The sequence below is a fragment of the Elephantulus edwardii genome, unplaced genomic scaffold (genome assembly GCF_000299155.1).
Source record: "Elephantulus edwardii isolate Elephantulus edwardi_28Jun2011 unplaced genomic scaffold, EleEdw1.0 scaffold00278, whole genome shotgun sequence".
Classification (NCBI taxonomy): Eukaryota; Metazoa; Chordata; class Mammalia; order Macroscelidea; family Macroscelididae; genus Elephantulus; species Elephantulus edwardii.
Window position 1 is genome coordinate 3,401,224 of NW_006400028.1, and position 23,254 is coordinate 3,424,477.

At 47.0% G+C, this 23,254-nt stretch overlaps 2 protein-coding genes across 2 annotated transcripts in view; one reads left to right on the forward strand and one right to left on the reverse strand.

The window, feature by feature from the left end:
* The window catches only part of PRPF40B (PRP40 pre-mRNA processing factor 40 homolog B (S. cerevisiae)), a 23,059-nt gene extending 12,868 nt beyond the window's left edge, over positions 1–10,191 (reverse strand). Inside the window, exons 1-12 of the mRNA XM_006900258.1 lie at positions 10,025–10,191; positions 4,065–4,145; positions 3,160–3,303; positions 2,799–2,864; positions 2,101–2,128; positions 1,851–1,876; positions 1,617–1,727; positions 1,227–1,347; positions 1,102–1,126; positions 690–878; positions 322–451; positions 173–237 (exon numbers count right to left, since the gene is read on the reverse strand). Coding sequence (XP_006900320.1) covers positions 173–237; positions 322–451; positions 690–878; positions 1,102–1,126; positions 1,227–1,347; positions 1,617–1,727; positions 1,851–1,876; positions 2,101–2,128; positions 2,799–2,864; positions 3,160–3,303; positions 4,065–4,145; positions 10,025–10,027 — 989 coding nt within the window. The 5' untranslated portion in view covers positions 10,028–10,191. The remainder of the gene's footprint in view (positions 1–172; positions 238–321; positions 452–689; positions 879–1,101; positions 1,127–1,226; positions 1,348–1,616; positions 1,728–1,850; positions 1,877–2,100; positions 2,129–2,798; positions 2,865–3,159; positions 3,304–4,064; positions 4,146–10,024) is intronic.
* FAM186B (family with sequence similarity 186, member B) overlaps positions 10,026–23,254 on the forward strand; it is a 21,546-nt gene continuing 8,317 nt past the window's right edge. Inside the window, exons 1-6 of the mRNA XM_006900269.1 lie at positions 10,026–10,316; positions 10,411–10,551; positions 15,370–15,498; positions 17,288–17,513; positions 18,341–18,523; positions 21,175–22,861. Of these exons, the coding sequence (XP_006900331.1) occupies positions 10,026–10,316; positions 10,411–10,551; positions 15,370–15,498; positions 17,288–17,513; positions 18,341–18,523; positions 21,175–22,861 (2,657 nt within the window). The remainder of the gene's footprint in view (positions 10,317–10,410; positions 10,552–15,369; positions 15,499–17,287; positions 17,514–18,340; positions 18,524–21,174; positions 22,862–23,254) is intronic.

Genomic DNA, 23,254 nt, shown 5'->3' on the forward strand with positions numbered 1-23,254 from the left:
TGTCTCACGCTGAAGCCTTCCCCTCCCTTCTCTTCCCTTCGCACCACCACCCTAGCCTGTCACTTCCCTGGGTCTGGCCCCTTGGGGCCTATGGTTCAGCTCAGGGAGCTCCTGGGCCAGCTGCTCTCAGGGACAGGGTCTGGAGGGCCTGGTTCCCTCTACCCAGGCCTACCTGTAACGGGGGTCGGTGACCACCATCTTCATGGCCTGCTCCCATGAGGCGTTGGAGGGGACAGCCTGGAATGGAGTAGGTGGCGGTCATGGGGCCTGGCCCATTCCCGTCCTCAGGCCTGCCCTGGGAGCCCCACCCACCCCCAGCACCTTGTCCCTCAGCAGCTCCTTGAATGCCTGCTTTGCCTTCTCCCGGTTGCTCCAACTGAGGCCAGACCTTTCTAGTTCTGGCTTCGAGTCCTCCTCTTCCTGCTGTGGTGGCTGATGCTGTCCAGCAGAACTGGGGGGCAGAGGGGACTCAGCCACAGGGCCCCCCAGCTCCTAAAGCTTCCAGTGAGTGTCCTGTACTCTCAGTAACATCATCCCCCTTGTTTTCCAGAAGAGCATCTTTCTGCCCTTCAGAGGTCATGAGATCACATCCCTCCCAAGAAGCCCTGGCAGAGGTCAAGGACCGAAACAGGATCGGGGCTGGGAGGCTGAGGCCAGTATTTGGGATGCCACAGAGGGGCAGCCCTCACCTGATGGGGCTCTTCTCTGGCTGCTCTGAGGGCTGGACAGCGTCGGACACGTCGCAATCTTCACTCCCACCTGGCTCAGGTTCCAGGAGGCCCATGGTCACTGGTGTGGGGCCAGGAGGCACAGGTGGGGGGTCAGGCTGTGGCTGAGGAGGCTGTGACTGTAGTGTCTGTGGTTGCTGCTGCTGTTTCCTGCAGGTGAGCCGTAAGTGCCGCGTCCAGGAGCAGAAGAAAGAAAGGAGCTGTCAGGGGACAGCTGGTCTCTAGCCGGGAAGGACTGGGCCAGGGCAGACCACTCTATAGGGAACAGAGGGTTGGCTCTTCCTCCCATGGAGCAGGGATAATGGAAGAGACAGTCCGCTCTCACCCTTTCCCTCTAATGGTCCCAGGCATGGAGGGACAAATAGTCACTCACCCTGCAGACTCTTGTTTGACTAGAGCTGTAATGGGAAAAGACAGCATGATCAGTTACAGGGCAGCCAGACCTGTACCAGGACCCCTTCCCAGAGCCACCCCCTCCTGAGCCCCAGGACATCTCACCCTCCAGCTCATCCAGGTCCTTGGGCCGGGTCCAGCGGGACTCTTTACTCTGGTTGTTATAGTAGTATGGTTTGCCTGTGTCTGACTTGTACTCTTTCCAGGGACACTGGGACAGCAGCAACTGTAAGAGGAAGGTCAGGGACTGTCAGTGGGCAAGGCACGCCTCCAGCTGCATCTGGGGAGCTAAGGTGCCAGCAGGCAGGAGCAACGGGATTCTTTAGCTCCATCTGGCTCAGCCTGGGGGAAAGTAGGCTTCCTGAGATCCCATTGAGTAACATTTCTCGAGAGGATGGGGACAGTCAAGAGGTTTTAAGAGCAGAGAGGTCAGGAGATACCAAGGACTCTGAAGGGTCAGGGCAGCCAAAAGGGCCAGATAATCCTACTAAGGACCTCCGTTTTGGACTTGAGCACGCTGGGCTTCTCCCACACAGACTGCTTGTCATCAGCATTGTAGTAGTAGATGCGTCCATCTGGGGCTACATGCTCACTCCACAGGGCTCTCTGGGAGGAGAGGGCACAGATGGCAGTCAAAGCCCTTCTCTCAAATTCTTTCCTCTCCAACCTCCACATCCTCACCCAGTTATTAGCATTTCTCCCCAGAAACCTCTCAGCTAGAAGACTCACCAGAGGGCCTGTTCCAGCCACAGCAGCTAGAAAAGAAGCCAGAAAAACCTACTAAGTCTTTACTCTAACCCCTATCTTATCCCCATCCTCCCTTATCCCATCCAGTAAATATCCCCTGGTCCCATCAACATCCCAGGCTCCTTGGCATCCCAACAGGCATGATCCAGGGTGAGCTCCAGTCCATGGGCCCCTCTCCCCTGAACCCCCCAACCTCCGAGCCTGGGGGGGAGCAGGCCCCCAGAAGACTCACAGCTGGCGGTGTCCGCACCCGGAGCCGTCTGCCGAAGAAAGAGGAGGGGGAAGGGTTGGGGCCAAGCCCAGAGGTCCCCAGGACCCAGGCCATGGGGATGGAGAAGCGGGCCAGGCCAAGATCCGTATGTCCTGGCTCCCAGGGATCTCTGCTCCCTAACAGACTTTCCCCACCCTCCAGGGCCCTAGTATCTCAGAGAAAAGTCACACAGCAGCTCTTTTCCTCAAGTAAAAGTACTTTATCGAGTCAACTCTCGAAGCCCATCTCTTCCACAGTGGATGTCACAATTCTACATCCTACTCTGATTCACAATGAACAACACAAGAAGGTATAGAGAATTCTCCAGGTCCTGCTGCTTCCTCCAGACACAAAGCAGATAAGGAAAAAAAAAAGACTGTATTCATGTGTCCACAGAGCACCTCTCTGTTAGGATAAGGAGTATTTAGCATGACTGTGGTCCAGGGAGTCAGTCACAGCAAAGAAAATAATAAGAGAGAATGTATGTGACTTTGAGGAAAAGTGTGGAACTAGCAGAGCCGACGAGCACACAGTTGGCGAGGAGGACGTGGGTGTGGGGAGTGCTGCTGGGGACCAGGGTGGGTGAGCTGAGGAGAGAATGGTGGCCATTTCCTGTGCACTCCGAGTCAGACCCAAGGGCTGCAGGGCACACTCTGCTTCCTGCCAGCCCCTGTGCTTACCGCTGCGGTGACGGGCACCGCTGGCATCAGCATTCCTGGCATCATGGGAGGTACCATTCCCGGTATCTATGGATACAAAGACAAAAACTAGCTACCGAGGTCAAAGGTGGTGCAGGCTGGGCAGGGTCCCTGTGGGTCAGGTGCCCAGAGAGGGCATTTACTCTCACTCAGTCACTGTGGACAAAGCCTAGGCTCTAGCTGCCAGCCTAACCTGAGTGATGACTCCAGTTATTCAGTAGATAAATCCACATGAACCAGACCCAAAGTCCCCTCTCACCCCCAGTTTCCAAACCCAGACCTCATTCTCATCTCCACCTCCAGCTAAACTGATCTCCTTCCAGAGCTCCCAGGGTAGAATTACCTGTGTGAGCGGTGGTGGCGCCCCCATTGGTGGAAGCATTGGGGGCATGATGCCAGGTGGCATGGGAGGAATGGCTGGTGGTCTCTGACTCATTGGGGGTAGCCCCATCGGAGGAAAGGGTGGGGGAATCCCTGGAGGAGGCATCTGGAAATGAGGAAGGAAGAGACACTGATCAGAGACAATACCACCCAGGACCCATCAGGAAATGTCCACTTGTCTACCCCCATCTCTATCCTGGTTCTCAGGCAACCTGGAGGCTGGAGGCTGAGAAGCACAAGACGGAAAACTTGCCTCCCTCCTCACCACTGAGAAAGACTGAAAATGGGGTGTTCTTAGGATCTAATAAGAAAGCATATAGCTTCATGACAGGTGGGAGGAGAGAGGGAAAAAGGAAATGTTAACAGCCACCAGACTGTAGCTAAGAGGTGCCACTCTTCAGCAACTCTCCGCAAGAACTCTCAGATGAAGTGGCAGAAGGCAGTTATCTGGGCACCCAAATCCTCCAGACTCTGGCCTCCCATCCCATTCTCTCCAGTTAGATAACCATCAATGCTATTCCAGCCCAACTTCTATGGCATATTTAAAGCACACAGATAAGGAACAGTAAAAGAGAAAGACAGCCCTGCTCTGTCTTCACATTAACAGGGTCTTTTCCCTTCCATTTCTCCTGCCCCAGCCCCATGGTGCACAAGGGCAAAAAGACAAAAGGGATATTGTCAATCTTATGGACTAAGAGCTCAGCAGCAGCTCTCCCCACCCCAAGGCCCAGGCAAAACTATCCCTTTTCTAAGACAGCAGAAGGGGCATTCCACAAACACCGTGCTGGTGATGCAGCAGTGGCTAGGGGCTGGGAACTGGGGGTGCAGGCTGGAAAAGCCAAGCCCAGGGAAAGACATAAAACTTACGAAGGGTGGTGGCATCATGGGGGGCCCCGGTGGGAAGGGGGCAGGCGCTGCTGGGGGCCGGGGACCAGAATCGGGAACCGACTGTTGAGGGAGAGAAAAGTCATAGGACCCAGGATGGGCACAGAGATGGACTTTTGCAGATGGAAGCAGAAGGGATGAGGATGGAAAAGAAGCACGAAGACCAGAAGAGGCGTCTCTAAGCCCAGCGTTCTGCCCACCCTAAGCTCTGAGCTCAGGTCAGTTTGCTCTCTTTTCTTCCAGGCCAAAGCCAGTGGGCTGGGCCCCTTCAAGGTCATCTTCATTTTAGAAGTTTCCATTGTGCGAAAGCATAGAAAAGATATAGGGGATCCACTTCAGGCACATACTGGCTTTTCCCAAGGCTCCTCATCCATTTCCCTGTCTGAAAGCTAGGCTGTGCCTCCTTTAAACTGGCTAGCAGAGGTCTTTTATTCCTAAAGTATCCAAGAGAGAATAGACATTTCTCCTGTTCCCTTACCTGAATCAAATCACGTAGGGATCTAGTCCCAAAATTCCTTAAATCTAAGTATTCACTAGTCCTTCATTAATAGTAATGAACTAACTCTCTTCACTGACTTCACCTTCTTTGATCTCTTTCACTCCCAATCACCTATATCATTTGTTCAGCACAGCTCCCCTCTTTCAGGTTTCCCCTTCACTACAAATCTTGTAGTATTCATCCCCTGCAGTTGCAGGATTGGAAGAGCCTGATTCTTTCTGCCCTACACCTAATGGTTGGCTGTATCTTGTCTTTTAGTTCTCATCTCGAATATCACCTATTCTAAAGAGACCTTCTTGGCTAGTGAAAGCAGACCATTCCAATATTTTCTTACATCATCTTTTCCATTTCTTCACAAAACGTACACAACCTTGAAAATATTGTTTGCCTGGATATATACAGCCTCCCCATTACCACCATTCCATGAGGGTGGAGGTCACCTCTGTCTGACTCCTTGGCAGGTGGATTCCTGGCACCTTGGAACAGTATCTGGCACATAACAAGCATTCAGTAAATACTAAGTGAAGTAATGAATGAACAAATCTTCTCTACAAAGAGTCTTCCACTTCTAAGAATTTATGCTATAGATACAGTTCCACAAGGGCAAGATTATGTGTATACAAAATATTTTATTTCAGCATTATTTATAATAACAAAAGCTTAGAATCAACCCAAGTGTTCATCAACAAAAACCGTTACTGTGTGCCGCAGAGTTGGAACCGATCCAAAGCTGACATTCTGGTGGGTTTTCAGAGGCAATTAATTGCATGGGAGGAGGGAGGAAACTGCCCATATTTCGCCCACAGAGCAGTTGGTGGATTTGAACCGCATGCCTTTGGAATTGCAGCGCAGCTTCTTGACACTAGGCCACCAGAGCTCCCTTAACAAAAACTACAACTATAAAACTAGAAGCAAATATAAAATGGTAGTCGTGAAAAAGAATTAAGATACTGTCTCAAATGGGCCAATCTCTACAGTATGTGTATATATTTTTTCTTTCCCTTTGCTGTCTAGTCTTAACTGAAGGATAGCTAGCCCTCCAGCAGGTTTTCAGAGGTTGCACATCACTTGGGAGGAGACTGTCCATGTATTTTCCACAGAGCTACTTGGAGATTTGGACTGCGAGAGATAGTAGGCATCATGTTAACTGCTTGCAAGCCGATTGACTATGCCATCAAAGTAACCTAGGATGTAGTTCCAAGAGGGGGAAAACCCCAGCAAAATGTGTGCCTAATACTCTATCATTTGTAATCATCTCTGGGTCATACTGGATTCCCCACTGAGCTTCATAATATATACTATGCAATGTATAGTAAATATTTAGTCAGTTTCCTGACTTTCTTCACCAATCTTTTACTGAATCACTTTAATTTTCCCTCCAAAGTGTTTTAATCCATCTACTTCTCTCAATTTTTACTTCCATCATTACTCTTGTCCAAGTCACAGCCATTTTTTCCATTTAGACCTGTTCCAGTAGATTTCCAGCTGATTTTTCCACATTCACTCCAACCAGCAGTCTTAAATTCTTCAAAATATACATCATGCCCTGCTCAAAACTCAAGAGCTTCCTAGTGTTCTTAGGGTGAAAACGAAAGCCTGCACCCAGATGCTGCAAAGCTCTGAAGGGTAGCCTCCTCATCAGCCTCAGCGTAGTAAGCTCCCCAGCACTGGGCTCCAGCCACACTGACTTTCTCTTAGCCCTTCGGCCTCAGGTATCCACGTCTGCCTATAACCACCATTTCCTCAGGAAAGCCTTTCTCAAGCCACTGGACTAATCAGAGCGCTCTTTTACATGCTGATTATACTATTTTATGTGGCACTCATGAAAAACAAATGCTGCTAAATTATTATACCTCCATTCTAAGATGTATCCTTAATTAAGAAATGTTAAAATCTTGAATCTTAGAATCACTTAAATAGTGCCACCGCCACTAGACTGAATATTCTCTAATAAAAGGGCAGAGACTTTGTTTTGCATGCACCTTAACATTATATTCAGGGAGCTCTGGTGGCTTAGTGGTAAAGGGTTGCACTGCCAACTCAAAGGCACACAGTTTTAATCTATCAGCTGCTCTGCAGGACAAAGACAGGCAATCTCCTCCTGTAAAATCTGCTCCAGCTCAAAACACTGGAGGGTCAGAAATGAGTTGGTTCCAATTTGATGGCACATAACACTGTAAGTTTACTCATCATTTCCTACTGGCCCAGGGTGGGTGCTAATCAATTATTTATGGAGTAAATGACTAAATCATCTTAGCAGGTTCCACAAAATATAGGAGAGGACATTGGTAAGGCTTGGTAACTATTTTGGGAACACAGGAAGTCAAAAGCTGGAGGGGCCACCAAAGGCGCCTCCTCTTTAGATATGAGAAAGCTCAAGGGATCATTAGTCCAAGATGCCACACTTGGTTAGTGATTGAGACAGGATTGGATACTCCTTCCTTAAAAGCATCATCTCTGCCACAGGAAGGTCTACTTTTTGCATTCTATTATTCTTTGCAACCTATGTAGTTAAACTGACAAGTATCCAATGTTTTCTAGCGTGAGATACAATCAGTGGTGGCTCCCAGTTGCATACCCAAAAGAATCTCTCCTCTAGCATCGAAAACCTTCCAGCCAAGGCCCACCTTTGTCAGCGGCTGCCTTCTTCTTTGCAGCATAGGAACTGTTAGATTACTTCCATTCATTTTTTTTTCTTCAATATGATCCAATATTCACCACTTCCAGGTTACTGTTATAACTACCCCATCCATACATTTCTACCTGGCTTCTCGTGGGGAAAATGCTGCACTACTTTGCAGAATGACATACTGCTCTGTAAATGTTTGATGGATGTTTCAGACAGGATTCTCTCTCACACAGCTCAGGCAAGAATTTCTCTACCAACAGGGACCTTTAAACGTTTCTGAGTCCCAAGTCAGAACCCAGCACACAAAGTGCTATGACAAAATGCAGAATCACCCCTAGCTTTATTACTTTTGCATACTGGAACATCCTAAAACATGTATGTGTACCCATGTACATTTGAACAAATTGAGCACAAACAAATGAGAGGCAGCTCAGCAGGTCTCTGTGCCTGGGAAAGGGAACTAGGCTCAAATACTGGCTTTGGAAAATCTTGTAGAAAATACAAAATGAAATCTTACAGAGAATATAAAATGAAGTCTCCTGCTTGGCATGGCAGTTACTAGCTGGTTTTCAGGATTCTGGATTAGATAAGTTTCCTACTGAGGACAGAGCCATGGGATAAATGTAAATTATCATGGAGCGTCCAGTCTTCTCTTTCCTAAACTGTGCACCTTCTTTCTTTCCTACACCTTAGCTTCTGTAAAACCAGGTCTTATATTTCTAGGTGGGATTCTGAAGTAACTACTGAGAAATATAGGAAAGGGAGCCAAAACAGCAGATCTTACATTTTCCCTGAAGAAAAACACACCTATAGGCTGGGAAGAGATAATGAAGAACTGATGGCTTTATTAACACATGTTCACCTGAGCCAGTGAGTCTGCCCACTCATCCTGCCCAACCAAGAAGCAATAGATTCTTTCTGCCTACGTAAGGGGCATCCCAGAACAAAAGGTACAGAAGAAAGAACTAAAGGAGAAAAGGACAGAAATAGAGAAATAAAGGGGAGAATGGACAGGGGAAATAATGATTGCTAATAGCTAATATTTACTGAGTGCTTATTTTGAACCAGATACTTTGCCAAACATTTAATCCTGGAAAACACCCTAGAGAATATCATCTTATTTCATAAAGAAACTGAATTTCAGAGCAATTAAGTAACATGCCCAAGGCTCCAAGAGATTAAATACAAAGACAGGCTTGCAATCCCAAAGTCTGATTTCTCCACAAAGCGGTAGGGTCAGTGGTATCATGATGACATTTACATGCAGATTGATTTCCCTGTCTTTCTTTTTGCCTCAATCCTTAAACAATTCTGAAATCTCAAAGAGCTAGGTGATTTTAAGGTTTTGCTCATCCACTAAAGAGATTTGTATTGGGAACTGAGGCCTGGGAGACACACTGCTCAGAAGTAGACATCATTTAAAGAGGAAAGGATTTGAAGTTGGGAGCCAGTTGATTACTATGTGGCCCACTCACCTATTGCCTTTGGTCAGTTACCCAAAATAGCTCACCTCCTTAGCCCCTATTTCTAAGAACTAATCCCTATCTGCCGGGGAAGGAGGGACAATCTCCTCCTGTACCAGTCAGATCTGATTTGACAGTACACTCACACACACAAAAAAAAAATTAAAAAAAAAAAAAGAACTAATCCCTACTCCCCCGAGTGTCAGCCTTACTAGTCCTCCTGTTTCTCAAGGATAATGGCTGTTTTAATAGAAAGTATCTCACTGCCTCCCTCGAATCCTGCCACCTCCTCATCACTCTCCCTCTGATGAACTGGATGTCACTTCTGGTCTTCATCCTTCTTCATTAGGACTCAATCTCCTCCTGTACTCCAAGAGTTCTCCTTCCACCTTCCAGCAGCACTTGGAGGCACAGCTAGCCTGTCTCAGGTGTCCAGGCTTTGTGCCCACCATCCACCCCCTCCCTTCCTCACATCCTTGGGGATTTTCTCCGGCCCCAAGTGAAGGCCTTGTCTCCATCTTCATCCTTCTTTCCTTTGCTTTCTTACAGTCCTGGGACCCCTGCTCCCAAACTCTTTTCTCTCCTCTTGAGTAAGAATAATCATCTCATTTTGGGGCTCGTGAGATCTGGGATAGTCTGTTTCCCTTTTTAAATCGATGAAAATTAAAGCTCAAAAAAAGACAGTGACTCGCCCAAGGTCACACACAGTCTGCTAGTTTGTTAACGGTAGAGCAAGGTTTGGGACCAATGGACTTCTGCAACCAGGAACTGGGTGGGGATGTGAGCTTCTCTTTCCTTAGTAGCCCCTTCCTCACTGCAGGAGATAATGTCCTGCAAATATGGGAACACAGAGGAGGGGGTCTTCATGTGGTTTTAAGGGGCACGTATGGGCTTTCTGAGGAACCAACAAGCGGGCCTGAGGCGAGATGCATGTGGCTCACCAAATATTCCAAGAGAAAAAACTGTGGTCCTCACCACTCCCCTCGTCCTGCGGTTACCACATCTCCCGCCTCCTTTCCTCTTTCTCGATCTTTTCCTACAAATCCACCCGTTACCTCTTTCCACTCTTGTCTTCATCCAGACTCCCTACTCTCGTCCTTCTCAATTCCCTCATCACCACCCCCACCCTCGACCCCGTTCATCCTCCATCATGGCCTCCCCCGCCCCTTCTCCCTCAAATCCCGCCCCATCCCCCTCCCTTACTCCTCACCCTAACCCCTCATTTTCCTTCGCGCTCCCCTAGGGTCTCGGGGTATCCCGTGACCTTTCCGCCCCCCCCAGCCACGGCCCGGGCCACAAGGGGCGCTGTGGGACCGCCCCGGGCCTCTCCACCCCCGCGCAGGGACGTTACCATGCCAGAGCCTCCGAGCAGCTGGGCCGGCTCGGCCCACCCGCCAGTAAAAGCTATTCTGATTGGTCGGGCCGTTGGCTGGAAGGCGGGGCCAGTGGAGGTTTGCACCCCTTCGTGGCTGGGACTCCTCCGGTGGCTCCCGCCGCCTAGTCGAGCCCTCAACCGGCCCGGTGCTCCCGGGCCCGGCCCCGCCCCACCCGGCGCGGAAAGCAAAGCCCCACCCCCTGACCACGATATCCGGGCCCGCCCATCGAGAGGCGGGGCGCGCCCGCTTCAGGGCTCTGGACGGCTTGTACCAGCGCATGGCCAAACAAAGCCGCGCAGAATGTTTTTTTGGGCCCACCAGCGTCTCTGCAACTCCCCTGCCTGCCCGCTCTCGTCTCCAGACCTCGGTTTCAATGCTGAGAACAGCTTGCACCAGCGCAGAGCTAAGCAAAGCCGCGCAGAACGTGGGTTCCGGCCCACTGGCGCCTTTGCAACTCCCCTGCTTGCCCGCTGTCGTCTCCAGATCTCTGTCGGCCGGCAGGGTGCGTCTGCTGTGCACCAAGCATTTAGAGCTGCCCTTCCCGAGGGCCTCCCAGCGCTCGCACCACAGATTTGGCTTGGACTGCTTCGTTTGTGTCGTACTTCGGGCTCTTTACTCTTTACAAAGCATTTAAAAATTTGATGAATAGTTATTTTTTAAGTTTCATTCATCCACTAAATTTATATTGATCATCTCTTGTGCTAGGGAGTTCTGGTGGTGGTATTGTCTATAAGGAGATGCACTGCTAACCCAAAGGTGGCGCTTCGCTGGAGGTTCAAATCCACCAGAAGCTCTAGGGGAAAGATGGGCAATGTTCGGAGCTATTGACACAGGAACAGATAATGGGGTTGGGTGTGTCAGAGACAAGACTGGCTCAAGGTAAGGCAGGATTCAGAGCTATTATATATGCATAGTGTTGCTATGAGTCGCAGGCGACATCATGGTGTTGCCTATTGGTCCATTGGTAAGAATTTTGTTTTCTTGGCGTGGAGATGCAATCCATTTTTAAGGGTATATTCTTTGATCTTTTGCAACAAGTGCTTAAAGTGCTCCTCACTCAACAAAACCCACTGGATACTTCGTTCTGACTTGATGGTATTGATGTTTTTATTATGTGCTAGAAGCTGTCCAGGCATTGGGCATACTGTAGCTTGTCTGTTTGGGCTTTTATAATTTAGTATTTATACCATTATTCACTTTTATACAATCATTCATTTGTTGTTGTTAGGTGCCTTTGAGTCGAGTACAACCCATAGTGGCTGAACACATATCTGAACCCTCTGCCATCTTCGCACTTCGTGACACACTAGAGCCCACTGCAGCAGTTACCATATCAATCCACCTGGTCGAGGGTCTTCCTCTCTTTCGCTGATCCACCACCCTTCCAAGCATCATGTCTCCCTGTACTTTTGGCAGTCCATGGGACGTTCAGTTCTCTTCTCCAACACCACAGCTCTTTTCTTCTGTCATCCCTATTCATTGTTCAGCACTCAGATGCATTGCACATTCAGAAAGGCCTGAATAAGATGAATCTTAGTCCTCAAACTGACATCATTATTCCTCAGTAATCTGGAGAGGGACCTAACCAGACTTCCCCAGTGCAATGCATCTCCTTTTTCCTGGCTGCTGGTACCAAGGGTGTTAATTGTGGATGTAAGAAAGATGAAGTTGTTGACAGTATCAATCTCTTCTCCATCCATCATGATATTGCCTATTAGTCCAGTAGTAAGAATCTTTATTTTCTTGACATTGAGATGCAAACTAAATTGAAGGCTACATTCCTTGAACTTCTGGAACAAGTGCTTCAAATCCTCTTCAATTTTAGCAAGCAAGGTTGTGTCCTCTGCATAACATCTGATCCAGATGCCACATTCATCCTCATAGTCTCTTGTTGTTGTTATGTGCCATCCGAGTCACTTGCAATTCATAGCGACCCTATGTACAACAACCCTAAATTCTGCTCTGTCCTGTGCCAATCGCACTGTCTCTGATACACCCATTTCGATTACCCCAGTCACTGAATCAACCTACCTCATAGAGGGCCTTCCCCTCCTGCGCTGTCCCTCCTCTCTCCCAAGCATGATTTTCCTCTCCAAGGACCGGTCTCTCCTCACATGTCCAAAGTATGTTAGATGGAGCCTCAGAATCCTTGCCTCCAAGGAGCCGCCTGGTTTAGCCCTCTCCAGGATGAATCTGTTTGTTTTCCTAGCAGTCCATGGTACCCTCAATACTCTTCTCCAGCTGGTACCCTCAATACTCTTCTCCAGCACCACAGCTCAAAGGCATCAATTATCCTTCTATCCCCCTTAGTCATTGTCCAACTCTCTGATGCATTACAAGTGATTGCAAAGACATGGCCTGTATCAGACACACCTTAGTCTCCAGAGAGACACCATTGCTCTTCAGTACTTTCTTGAATAATTTACTCCACATACAGATTAAATAGGTATGGAGAGAGAATATCCTGGTTGTGATCAATTAGTTGCGGCCTCCACTGCACTCGGACCAGCCTTGGAGAGAGAATATCCTGACACATACTGTTGTTTATTTTAAACCATTCAGTGTTCCCTGCTCTGTTCACACAACTGTCTCCTGGTCCAGGTATAGATATCACATGAGAACAATTTTAAGTGATTCAGACTCCCATTCTTCTCAATGTCAGCCACAACTTATGATCCACACAGTCAAATGCCTTTGCATAGTCAATAAAGCACAAATAGACATCCTTCTGGTATTCTCTTCTTTCACCAAGTTCCATCTGACATCAGAAATTATATCCCTAGTGCCACAGCCTCTCGTAAATCCTGCTTGAACTTCTAGCAGTTCTCTATGTATGTACTGCTCTAGCTGTTTTTAAATTATTTTCAGCAGTATTTTGCTTATATGTGATATTGTCCAATTATTTCCACATTCAGTTGGATCACCCTTCTGGGGAATGGGAACAAATATGGACCTCTTCAAATCCATTGGCCAGACCTCTGTCCTCCAAATTTCCTGGCAAGGACTGGTGAGCATACCCAAGGCTGCCTCTATTAATGAAAATAAACCAATTGATATCCTGTTGATTCCTGGGGCCTTATTTTTTGCCAGTGCCTTCAATGCAGCTTCCAAGTCCTTCACCACTTACTTCCTAAAATTTTTCAGTGTCAATCAGTTATTTTTGGTAAAGTGTATTCCCTTGATCTTCTTTTGATGCTTTCTGGGTCATTCAATATATTGCCCATAGCATCTTTCAATATTGCGACTTGAGGTTTAAATTTGCTTTTCCGTTCTCTCAGCTTGAGAAGTGCAGAGAAAGTTCTTCCCTTTTTACTCTTCAATTCCAGGTCTCTTCACATTTCATTATAATACTTTGCTTTGTCCTCCTGAGCTGTCCTATGAAATCTTTTGTTCAGCTCTTTTACTTTGGCATACTTTCCCTTTGTTGTGGCTTTTCAACACTCCAGTGCAATTTTTAGAGTCTCTTCTGACACCCATTTTGGGGTTTTTTTCTTTCTCCTCTGTTTTTGTAATGACCTTTTGCTTTTTTCATGGATGGTATCTTTGATATCGTCCCACAACTCATCTGGTCTTTGATCGTTGGTGTTCAATGCCTCACACCTACCTATTCCTAAGATGATCTTGAAATTCAGCTGAAATAGATTCAATATCATTTCCTGGTTCTTGTTAATTTATTTTCATTTTATTCGGCCTCAATTTGAACTTGTGTATGAATAATTGATGGTCGGACCCATAGCCCACCACTGTCTTAGTTTTGACTACCAATATTGATCTTCTCCAATGATTTCTTCCACAGATGTAGGCAATATGATTCCTATGCAGTCCATCAGGTGAGATCCATATGTAAAGTTGTCATATTAAGGAATAATAATTCATACATATATTTACGTATACATTCATAACAAACTGTGGCTGACTCTAAGAAGAATGGGAATCCCAGGACACTTCATCATACTAATGCAAAAACTATACTTGGACCAGGAGGCAGTCGTCAGAACAGAGCAAGGAAACACTTCATGGTTCAAAATTGGGAAGGGTGTACACCAGGGATGTATTCTGTCTCCATACCTTTTCAACCTGTATGCAGAACAAATTATCCAGGAGGCTGGGCTCTATGAAGAGAATTGTGGCATCAGGATTGGTGGAAAATCTATCAACAACAGTCTGCATTATGCAGATGACACAACCCAGCTTGCTGAAACTGAGGGGGACTTGAAGCACTTGCTGCAGAGGGTCAAGGACTACAGACTTCAATATGATTGAGGCTCAATGTCAAGAAGACAAAGATTCTCCCCACTGGACCAATTGGGAGCATCAGGATGGATGGTGAAGAGATAGAGATTGTTCACAGCTTTAGTTTGCTTGGCTCCACCGTCAACACTCTTGGCACCAGCAGCCAGGAAATTAAAAGACGTATTATGATGGGAAAGTCTGCTGTTAGGGACCTCTCCAAAGTACTGAGGAGCAAGGGTGTCACTCTGGAGACTAAGGTGCGTCTGATACAGGCCATGGTCTTTGCAATCACTTGTTACGCATCAGAGAGTTGGACAGTGACTAGGGAGGATAGATGAAGAATTGATCCCTTTGAGCTGTGGTGCTGGAGAACAGTATTGAATATACCATGGACTGCTAAGAAAACAAATAGGTTTGTCCTGGAGAGGATGAAACTAGGCTGTTCCTTCGAGGCAAGAATCCTGAAGTTCGCGTCTGACATACTTTGGACATGTTGCAAGGAGGGACCAGTCCTTGGAGAGGGACATCATGCTTGGGAGGGTAGAGGGACAGTACAGGAAAGGAAGGCCCTCTATGAGGTGGATTGATTCAGTGACTGGGGTAATCAGGGTGGGTGTAATCAGGGTGGGTGTGTCGGAGACGGTGTGATTGGCACAGGACAGAGCAGGGTTTAGGGCTGTTGTACATAGGGTTGCTATGAGTTGCAAGTGACTCGACAGCACATAACAACATTATTTATTAGCTCTAGTTACAGAGGAAACAAACACTTTAAAAGTCTCAGTGCAAAAAGAACCTCTGATTATTTTTTGCCTATCTTTAGTATTGATATATTTGAGAAGCATAACATTTAGTGTTTTTTTAAAAGTCAAATCATGTTAATTATATTAAAAGCCATATTAAAAACTAGATAAGCAGATAATGGACAACTAAACAAATGTCACTGGGGACAGGAGGTCCGTTAGAACCTTGTGTCTGGCAGTTAGAGGAGGAGCACTGGCTGGGCAGAGGGTGTCCAGCAGCCATCTTGGGTCGCCTCGCCCCAAAGTAATCAATATCCTGCGTCCAGGCTTCTGGTTGTGAGACACAGGGCATCTCTGGACTGTCAGAGCAATCCAAGATGGAGGAGGAGGACAACTCCCCACAGCTCGTGACCCCCATCTCAGTAAAAGCCATCATCTCGAAGATTGAGGCTGCCCAGCTGTCTCGTGCTCAGGAGGTAGCCCCTGACACAAAGTAGTGATCCTGGGTTTGGGCAAGATTGTAGCTTTGGATCTAGAGTCTGGCGACACGTGGCAACTTGGGTTTGCACACATTATTATGGACTCTCTTCCTCCTAAATTTGACCTCTTGAGGGCTGAGTTGGAGTCAACCCCCTTCGCCCGCCCACCGCACACCCGGTACAGGGCTGGCAATGAGAGGGAGCAGACTACAGAAAGGAACAAGGCTCCAGGGAACGGGGCCTGGGAAAGCTCCAGGATAGCCCTTGGGCATATAGTGGTGGTTCCTATGAGGGGAAGAGAAGAGACCCAGAGCTAATTCAAGGTCAGTCCTTGGCACCCTGTTTAGAATTTCCCAAGCCGAGCCCTGGAAACTGAAAGGGGCAAGGGAATGGCCAAAGGTTTAATGCATCCCATATATGAGCCATTTTCCATTTAAGCCTCTGATAATGAAGGTTTCTTGGAGCCTCATTTTTCTACTCTTCGGTCTTGAAGTCACCAGCAAGTTTTGAAATTCTGAAGAAATACTGCAGATTTTCAGTTTTTCTCTCTTCCTGATTTTGTTTCCAAAGTAAAAATGCTGATAATTATCATCATTGTAAGTGATGTGCGAGGCACTGTTCTAAGTGTTTTACAACTATTAATTCATGTTGTTGTTATGTGCCATTGCATCACTTGGGACGACTTATAGCCACCCTAAGTACGATAGCTCTCAACCCTGTCCTATTTTGAGCCAGCTTCACTGTCTCTGACACACCTGCCACCATTATCCCAGGATCTCATCTGGGGGTTTCCTTTCCTGCACTGTCCCTCTATCTTTCAAGGCATGATGTTATTCTCCAGGAACTGGTTCCGCTTTGGCCACATGTCCAAACTATGTGAGACAGAGCTTCAAAATCCTTGTCTCCAAGGAGCAGATTGGTTTCACTCTCTCCTAGATAAACCTGTTTCTTCTCTTGGCAGTCCATAGTATGTTCAATACTCTTCTCCAACATTGTAACTCTTCTCAATTCTTCTTCTGCCATCTTTGGTCACTGTACAGCTAGCTCTCTGACTCATATCAAGTAATTGTGAAGACCATAGGCTAAATCAGGCATTCCTTAATCTCTAGACTAACATCATTGCTTTTCAGCACTTTTGAGAAATCCCTGACAGTACCTCCCCCAGAGCAATTAGTCTTTTGATTTCTTGACTGCTGATTCCAAGACTATTGACTGTGGGGCTGACCAAGCTGAAATTGTTAATAACCTCAATCTCTTCCTGTGGTGAGAATCGTTGTCTTCTTGATGTTGAGCTTGAGTCCATACTGGAGACTGCAGACCTTGACCTTCTGCAGCAAATGCTTCAGTGTTAGCAAGTAAGGTTGTGTCATTTGCATAATGTAGCTTGTTAATGAGTCTTCCTCCAGTCCTGATGCCACACTCCTCCTCATAAAACCCTGCTTCCCAAATGATCTGTTTCACATACAGATTGAAAAGGTACGGAGACAGTATGCATCCCTGATGCACTCTTTCCTGATTTTGAACCATGCAGTGTTTCCTTACTCTTCTGATGACTGCCTCCTGGTCCAAGTATAGGTTTCTCAGGAGCACAATCAAGCATTCTGGGATTCCCATTCTTCTCAAGGTTAGCCACGATTCATAGAATCCTTACAAAAACCCTGGGTCATGGATGTTGCCATGACCCCCAGTTTGTAAGCTAAGTGACTTGTTTAAGGTCACCACCACCAGCAGGTGGCACCTGACTCCATCACACCCCTAAACACTACCATCTGTTGCTTCCACACAGGTTATTTCTTCCCGGCTTTCAGACATCTTGGACAATGTCAATTGTGTTATTAACCGCTTCCAAGAAGAATTAGGATATGATTTAAAAGACAAGGTAAAATCTCACCAGGTAGAGCAAAAGAGCAAGAACAGATTCATCTTGCTGGAGAAAATTGCCTCCTTCTCCAAAAGTGCTAAGACTAAGGAGAAACACCTGTATGAAATTCTCCGCTGGCTGGCTGACTGGGGTAGGTGTGCAGGCTGCGTGCAGCCCTGGGGGGGGGGGTGCCTTTTTCACCTTCAAGTGCTCTCCCAGCCCAGCCTCCTTTTGCCTCCCAACTTAGAGCAGCATTTGCTAGATGGGGACTGCAGGGGTCAGGGTGGAGGGCAGGGAGGACCAGATACCCTGCAGCACCCCTCTCTCAGTAAAACATTCTACATGCATGTCACTATGCATCACATCGACTCCCCACAGAAGACACAAAGATGTAATGGTCCAAAGCGAGACAGATCATGATGCCAGCTGCATATATGATGAATCTTGGGCATTAGCTGCATATATGATGACAGCATGGATCAGTTAGGTCATCTTCCTTTTTAAGGGGGGAAAAAATCCCAAAACTGACCATGGAGTTGGTCCTGGCTCATATTTGGCTCATGTGTTACAGAGAAGAAGTTGCCCATAAAGCTTTCACAGCTGTGATCTTTATAGAAACAGATTGCCAAGTCTTTTTCCTGTGTGCTGCTAAGTGGGTTCGAACTGCCAACCCTTAGGTTAGCAGCTGAGAACTTAGCTAGTGAGCCACTAGGGCTTATCTAATTTTTGTAGTATATTTTCTACCTGGCAGAGGCTTCACTTGTCACATCCCATTTAATCCTCACCCAAACCTTTTACAGGCAGAGAGACTGAGGCTTAGAGTAATAAGTAACTTGCCCACGATCATACAGTTAATGAAGAAAAGGTGAAACCAACCTAAAACCAAGCCTGCTGGTGTCACGCCTGTGCTGTAGGGCTGCTTGAGAAATCCTTACAAAACACACAGTTTTCAGCCTGAACCTCCCACTCTTTCTCCAGGTGACAGTCTGACCTGTGAGATCAGGGGCAGGAAGAGTGAGAAGGAAGAGGAAGCCCAGGACGAATGGATTGACGTGATGGAAAATGTTTTGCCTCTCTCCATCATTGCCACCAAGGGAGGCATCGAGTCGCTCATTTCCCTTTGTTCTACTCTTATTGAACAACAAAAGAAAAGGACACAATGTAGGCTCTAGGAGCACCTGGGAAAGGGCTTAGTGGGAAAGATGGATGCTGCCTTAGGGTGGAAGCTTTATAGGGCTCTAGCTTTCTTCCATAACAAAAGTTTTACCTGGGATGAGTGAGAGTCATGGGAGTAAAGTATAGAAGCTACTCTGAGAACTGAGAAGTTGTGAGCTGTCTATCATGGATAGGATTGATGTGGAGACAGGTCCCTGAGAGCTTCCCAGAGCTGAGGCCTCATGATGGTATGAGGGAATAAGGCTGGAAGACTAGGAATGCTGGAGTTTGTGGCTATAGTGTGAGGGAACATTCTTTCTTCACTTCATTACTAGCTGTCACACCAAGAAATCTGGTGAAGTTCAGCCAGACTTTCTTCTAGAACCTTCCAGACTGTAGCTGCTCCAAAGTCAATCCATTAACAACTTGGTTGAACATGACTGCTATCAGCCCTGGGAAGGATCTGAGATTAGCCGGCTCCTACATAGTGAAGATGAGAAAAGTGAAGTTTAGAGAAAGAATAAAAAATAAGCTACCCCCCCCCAAAGTCAGCTGTGAGGGACCTCTCAAGAGTACTGAAGTGCAACAACATCTGGCTGGAGACTAAGGTGTGTCTGATCCAGGCTATAGTCTTTGCAATTACGTGCCATGCATCAGAGAGTTAGACAATGAATAGGGATGATAGAAAGAGAATTGATGCCTTTGAGTTGTGGTGCTGGACAAGAGTGTTGAATATACCATGGACTGCTAGGAGAACAAACAGGTTTGTCCCGGAGAGGGTGAAGCCAGAATGTTCCCTGTAGTCAAGCATTCTGAAGCTTCATCTGACATACTTTGGGCATGTTGTAAGGAGGGACTGGTCCTTGGAGAGGGACATCATGTTTGGGAGAGTGGAGGGGCGTTGCAGGAGAGGAAGACCCTCGATGAGATGGATCGATTCTGTGAGTAGAGTGGTGGGAATGAATGTGTTTGAGACAGTGAGGTTGGTACAAGATAGAACGGTGTTTAGGGCTCTTGTACATAGGGTCGCTATGAGTCGTAAATGACTCAATGGCACATAACAACAATAACACCCCACCCCCCAAAAAAGTAAGCTCCCCTAGACACAGATTTTGGGCTCATGAATCTTATTCCAAAGAATGGCTTCAGAGTCAGGACAGACATGAGCTTGAATCCTATCTTTGCAATTTCTGCCTGTATGACTTTGAGAAAGTACTTCATTTCTCTGAGCCTCAGTTTCTTCATATGTAAAATGATGAGGATGCTATCTATCTGCCAGGATGTGAGGAGGCTTTCATACAGTGTGAGGCACCAAGGAAGGCAGCAGCCTTCAGTATGCTCAGAACATATTCAAGGAAGGCTTTAGAAACAGTGGCTAATGTTAGTGTTTTACCATTTGGATTCTCACTGGCCAGATTCACTATCAGTCATGAGTGGTCAACCGGGGGGCCAAGGTAGAGTCAGAGAGAGGTGGATAAGGACACGATCTCTTATACAATCTTTACCATACTGAATCTTAAAATACAGATTTGTCCAATTGATTTTCTTACTAAATTATAAACTCCTGGAGAGCAAAGGTATGTAATACACTAATTTCTTTTTAGAAATTATTAAGCACTAAGTACTTGGTACTGTGCTTAACACTAGAAATGCATGATCTAATAATGATCTAATTAAGTTCTATGAAGTATGATTTTTCTCATTTTTCAGATGAGGAAACTGAGTTACTGAGAAGTTAGGAGACTTGCCCAAGACAAGTAGGAAGAACGTAATTAAGTCCAAGTTACTTGATTGAGAGCCCAAGTTCAGAATCACTGGGATATATGGTCTCCTTGGTTATAACTAGATGCTAGCTTAACCTCGATATTGCTCAATTTCCATATTTCCTTCGGATGCTCATAGTTAATCTTTTCTGTCAGTGATGTTTAATGAATGGATATCCTTGGGCCATGATAAGGTCATTATTTTACTAGCCCTACTTATAGGTCCAAATGGATATAAATATGGTCAAGATCCAGTTGATTAATGGATTTGAGCAGTATGCATATTCTGTGTCCACGTGCATTTTCTTAGGGAGAAGGTCTACTGCTTGTGTCAGATTATCCAAAAAGTTCAGAACTCCCCAAAATGGAAAAAACCCAAAAACCAAGCAAACAGTTGACTCATTTGAAAAAAAAAAAAAAAACCAAAAACTAAAATGTGACAGTTACAGGACTTTGTGATAAATTCTTTACAAACACAGTCTAACAATGACAATAGGTTTACAGAAAAGGCAAATGAAGCTTCCTGGGTCCTTTGTTGTGTCAGGTGTCAGAGTTTGGATATTGGAAATAGAGACAGCACAGATGTTGAGGTTGGAAACTAGCAGAATCAGAAAAGTCACCAGTGGAATATAGTGGATCAGGAGGATGTGGAAGTGAACTGGATTTACCAGTCCTGGGCCCTGTAGACCATGTGGGCCTGTACAGCTGGAAGAGCTCTGACACACTCTGGGCCTGGTAAAGATCTAACGTCTCCCTTGCCTCAACCTAGTCTTGGGTTCTTATTCTAGCAAAATCCCTAAGAGGGCTGAATGGGAATTTTTGCCAAATAGGGGCTGGATAATCAGTATAATCTCTGAAGGAGCACATTGTCTTTGTTTTTTCTACTCTACCTAGTGTCCAAATACTCCTTATGGCAAGGCTGGTGGGGAAAGCGCTCACGACAATCTCCACCAGAACTTCAGTCACTGAGCCCAGAGCAGATGCTCCAGGACAAGCAAACCACCTGCATGAGGGTTTCTGAGGTGACGTCCATGCTGCAGGAGCTCCTGGACTCCGCCATGTTCAACCAGGGGGAGGTCAAGACCATCAGGTACATGTCTGCTGTGGTGGAGAACCTCAACAAGGCCTTGATCCTCCAGCAGAAGGAGAACAGGACCCTGGAAACCAAATACAAGCACATGAAAGGAGAAATGACCAAAGAGCTCAGCAGTCAGAGGCTGTACTTCCAGAAGTCTCTCAAAATCCTTGAAAACAAGAAGGATGCCCTCCTGAAGCAGGTAGAAATTCTAGAGAAGAAATATCATGATCTTCACCTGATTAAGCATGCCTTAGAGTTCCAGCTGAAGGAGGCCCAGGGTGCCAGCAATGACGCAGAAGACTCAGTCAAGACTTCTATTGAGGTCTCGAGTCCCTTTGAAAAGGAGGCCATTCCTAAAAATGAACCACTTGTGGAGCTCCCAGCAGAAGTCTCCGTCTCTCAACTGGAGCCCAAGATAGAGGAGCACTTGCTTCTCCCACGTTCTCCAAGTCCCACAGCCGTGGCCTATAACAGTGATAATACACCTTCAGCAGAGCAGCCATTTCCTACCACAGCCACACACTTGAGGACTGCAGATGTTCACCACAGCAAGGACGCCGAAAGTCTCCCACCTGCATTGCCACCTTCAATGGATTATGAGCTTTCTAAGCAATGGGATAGGCCAGAAAGTCTGAGTCACAAAGATGAACAGCAGGATGATCTCTTCCAGAATTTGCAGGGAGAAGAATGCCAAGTTGAGTTTCACTCCAGGGAGCAAGAGTCCCCAGAAAGCTCTAGGAAGGTTTACTCAGAGAGTAGGGAGGAGCACATGGAGGCGGAACTCAGCTGGCAGAGGCGCAAGCGGCAGTGGCTGAAGGAGGAGAAGCTGTGGCTGCAGAGACAGAAGAACTGGGCCCTGCTTGAGTGGGAGCACCAGGAGAAGCTGCAGCAGTGGGAGATGGACAATAAGATGAGAGAAGACTGGCAGAGATTCATCCAGCCAGAAAAGGCTCAAGGGAGCCCAAGGAGGGAGCCAGAAAAGTCAAGGAATGACACAGAGAAGATGATCTTCCTGCCCACTAGTCGAAGGAGGGAACTGGAGAAGGCAGAGCAATCACTGGTGCCTCCTCCAAGCCGAGTCCAGTCTGCTCACCAAGGCAGGAGGCCCTTCTTGCCCAGGTCTCGTAGTATCCGGAAGTCTGCCCCAGGGATTCAGAGGACCATAAGTTCAGCAGACCCTAAACTAAAACCATGGACACCCCAGGTTTGCACAAAACCCAAGAAATCAGCCTCCTTTCCTGTGACGGTGACACCCAGCAGAAAGGTGGCTCAGGCCTCTTTGCAGACATCGTTGGCAGCTCCCACAGAGGAGGTGTACTGGAAAGACCTGGAGGCCCAGAGGAAGAACCCAGAACTCCCGAGTGAGGCTTTGGAGTTAGGGCCAGCCAAGCAACTGGACAGCAAGTCCTTGGCGCTCACCCCCAGCCCCGTGGGGCTGGATTCACTCAGGCTGCAGTACCTGTGCCATAAGTACATCACCTACAGACACTTCCAGAGACTCCAGTAAGTTGGGTTGACCCATCATCCACTAGGGACTCGCCCACAACCACTGTGATGTCCAGACAAAATAAAAAAACAGGAGAGAAAATCACAGGGCAGGGGTGGATGGGAAGCATCAACCCACACCACAACAAGGTTTCCCTGAGACTGGGGACTGGCAAAGGATGCCTGGCCTGGGGCCTTTGGGCAACCCTTAAGGGTTGTAGTGCCTTTTACCTCTAAGCTCATTTTCCTATTCCTTCCCCTGCTTTTAACACCTTGCCCATAACCCACTTTGCTTTCTTTTTTTATTCCTTGAGGCTCATCTGATACCACCTTCCACTTCTCTATTTTCCTCATCTCTCGTTTCCTCATGTTTCTTTTGCTCCTCCCAGGAATTACAGAAAACAGAGGTAT